Source organism: Alosa pseudoharengus, unplaced genomic scaffold (genome assembly GCF_046254945.1).
Source record: "Alosa pseudoharengus isolate Yale_2024_CS ecotype anadromous, Long Island Sound unplaced genomic scaffold, YU_APseudo_1.1 YU_APseudo_1.1_scf_4, whole genome shotgun sequence".
Lineage (NCBI taxonomy): Eukaryota > Metazoa > Chordata > Actinopteri > Clupeiformes > Clupeidae > Alosa > Alosa pseudoharengus.
The window spans coordinates 28,925,557-28,928,056 of NW_027468774.1; the positions used below are offsets into that span (position 1 = coordinate 28,925,557).

The window sequence follows — 2,500 nt, forward strand, 5'->3', positions numbered from 1 at the left end:
TTGGTAAATTAGGTGTGCCGGGCTTTTGCATCACTCGCTCACTTGCCCAGGAAGAGCTTTGTCATTATTTTGTGAGAGAGGCGCCTTGTTAAAAGTATTACTGTTAATTAGCCAGATGGCTCATGGGAAGTGTCTAGGTGGCCCTTCCTGAAGTAGACAGTATGCAGTGCATGCAGACAGTGCTTCCCACTTTACAGCCTGAAGGCAAGCGTCTGTGTTTGCCAGGTTTGGTTGACATAGAGAGCACATCAGGACATAGACACAGATATATAGAGAAATGCTGTCTGTGAGCTCCTGAACATGGTTTTAATGGGCCAGAATCGTTTTTCAACATTTAGTCTTCTGATTGCATTCTCATAATCTTTAGGTTATCTCAAAGTTCTTCCAGTGCCTCACTGTTAGGCTGTTTTATGTCTCCTAAAATTGAATCTCTTTTGAATTCCCATATTGTACTGCTTTCACTTCCTATTCCGTGTTCCCTGTGTCCTTCTCATGCAGACTTTGCCGAGTTCATTTTCCTGGGCATCTTCATGTCGGAGATGTGCATCAAGATGTATGGATTGGGGACACGCCCTTACTTTCACTCCTCCTTTAACTGCTTTGACTGCATTGTGAGTTTTCCTTCGGACCTGCTTCTCTTATTCCCCAGCATGATTTCCCCCTGGCTTACGAACTCGTAAATAATAACGATCGGGGTGTAACTGAAATTGCTGCCATGTCGTACACATGATGATACTGATGCCCTTGGCCTGAAATCTAGATAACAAATATTTTATTGCTTTTAAATGTCAATTTTTTTGTCCAAATGCAATATAGAAAATAAATATTACATTTTTTATCAGAGGCCTATAATACACAGACATATGGAGACAGATAGTGTTTATATTGCACTGACTAAATGTATTGTTGTTATTCCACTACCAATTTAATATTTTCACAACAAGCTGATGTTGCCTAAGTGTGATAGTCCATACATAATTGATGGTCTTATTTTAGAGGTACACTTTTGTTTAAACTAAGTTTCCCATGTGTATGTGTAGTACTGTATGTCTGCATGCACTTGTTTGTACGTCTGTGTGTAATTGTTTACCTGTGTGTGTGTGTGTAAGTGTATGCCCATGTTTATATATGTGTGTGTGTGGCTTTGTGTGGCAGGTCATATGTGGCAGCATATTCGAGGTCTTCTGGGCAATGATCCAGCCTGGCACCTCCTTTGGCATCAGTGTGTTGCGCGCTCTCAGGTTATTGAGGATCTTCAAAGTGACCAAGTGAGTCTCCCCTGTCTTCCGGTCCCAGCCAGTGCAGTGTGGTCCAGTGTGGTGTGGTGTGGTGCGGTGTGGTGTGATGTGGTGCGGTGTAGTGTGATGTGGTATGGTGCGGTGTGGTATGGTGTGGTGTGGTGTGGTGTGGTGTGGTGTGGTGTTGTGTGGGTTGGTGTGGTGTGGTGTGGTGTGATGTTGTGTTGTGTGGTGTGGTGTTGTCTAGTGTGGTGTTGTGTGGTGCGGTGTGGTGTTGCGTGGTGCGGTGTTGTGTGATGTGGTGTGTGGTGTGGGTTGGTGTGGTGTGGTGTGGTGTGATGTGGTGTTGTGTGGTGTGGTGTTGTGTGGTGTGGGTTGGTGTGGTGTGGTGTGGTGTTATGTTGTGTGGTGTGGTGTGATGTGGTATGGTGCGGTGTGGTTAGGTGTGGTGCGGTGTGATGTGGTATGGTGCGGTGTGGTGTTGTGTGGTGCGGTGTGGTGTGATGTGGTTAGGTGTGGTGCCGTGTGGTGTGATGTGGTATGTTGTGGTGCCGTGTGGTGTGGTGCGGTGTGGTGCCGTGTGATGTGGTGTGGTGCGGGTTGGTGTGGTTCGGTGTGGTGCGGTGTGGTTAGGTGTGCGCAGTGGTTAGGTGTGGTGTGGCGTGGTTAGGTGTGGTGCGGTGTGGTTAGGTGTGGTGCGGTGTGGTTAGGTGCGGTGTGGTGTGGTCTGGTGTGATGTGGTGCGATGTGGTGTGTTGTGATGAGATGTGGTGTGATGCGGTATGGTGCGGTGTGGTTAGGTGTGGTGTGGTGTGGTGCGGGTTGGTGTGTGTGGTGTGGTGTGGTGCAGGTTGGTGTGGTTCGGTGTGGTTAGGTTGGGTGCGGTCCATCCCTGGCTGTGCCTACTCTATTTCATCTGTCCCAGTTAAGCTCAAGTCATTTGTCTGTCTGGAGTCTGCTATGGATGCCCTGTGATGTTCGATCAATCACCCCACTGCCAAGTTGTGATTGCCATGAATTGATGATATTCTCTCTCTCTCCTTCTCTCTTTCACTCTCTCTCTTTCTCTCTCTCTCCCTCTATCTGTCTGTCTGTCTGTCTGTCTCTCTCTCTCTCTCTCTCTCTCTCTCTCTCTCTCTCTCTCTGCTCACAGGTACTGGGCCTCCCTGAGGAACCTGGTGGTCTCCCTACTCAACTCCATGAAGTCCATCATCAGCTTGCTCTTCCTGCTCTTTCTCTTCATCGTGGTCTTTGCCCTTCTG

The 2,500-nt window shown here is 47.9% G+C and overlaps 1 protein-coding gene across 1 annotated transcript in view; it reads left to right on the top strand.

The window, feature by feature from the left end:
• cacna1aa (calcium channel, voltage-dependent, P/Q type, alpha 1A subunit, a) overlaps positions 1-2,500 on the top strand; it is a 93,557-nt gene that overhangs the window by 38,174 nt on the left and 52,883 nt on the right. Inside the window, exons 12-14 of the mRNA XM_076266688.1 lie at positions 499-611; positions 1,156-1,268; positions 2,392-2,500. The exon at positions 2,392-2,500 is cut by the window's right edge and continues 23 nt beyond it. Of these exons, the coding sequence (XP_076122803.1) occupies positions 499-611; positions 1,156-1,268; positions 2,392-2,500 (335 nt within the window). The remainder of the gene's footprint in view (positions 1-498; positions 612-1,155; positions 1,269-2,391) is intronic.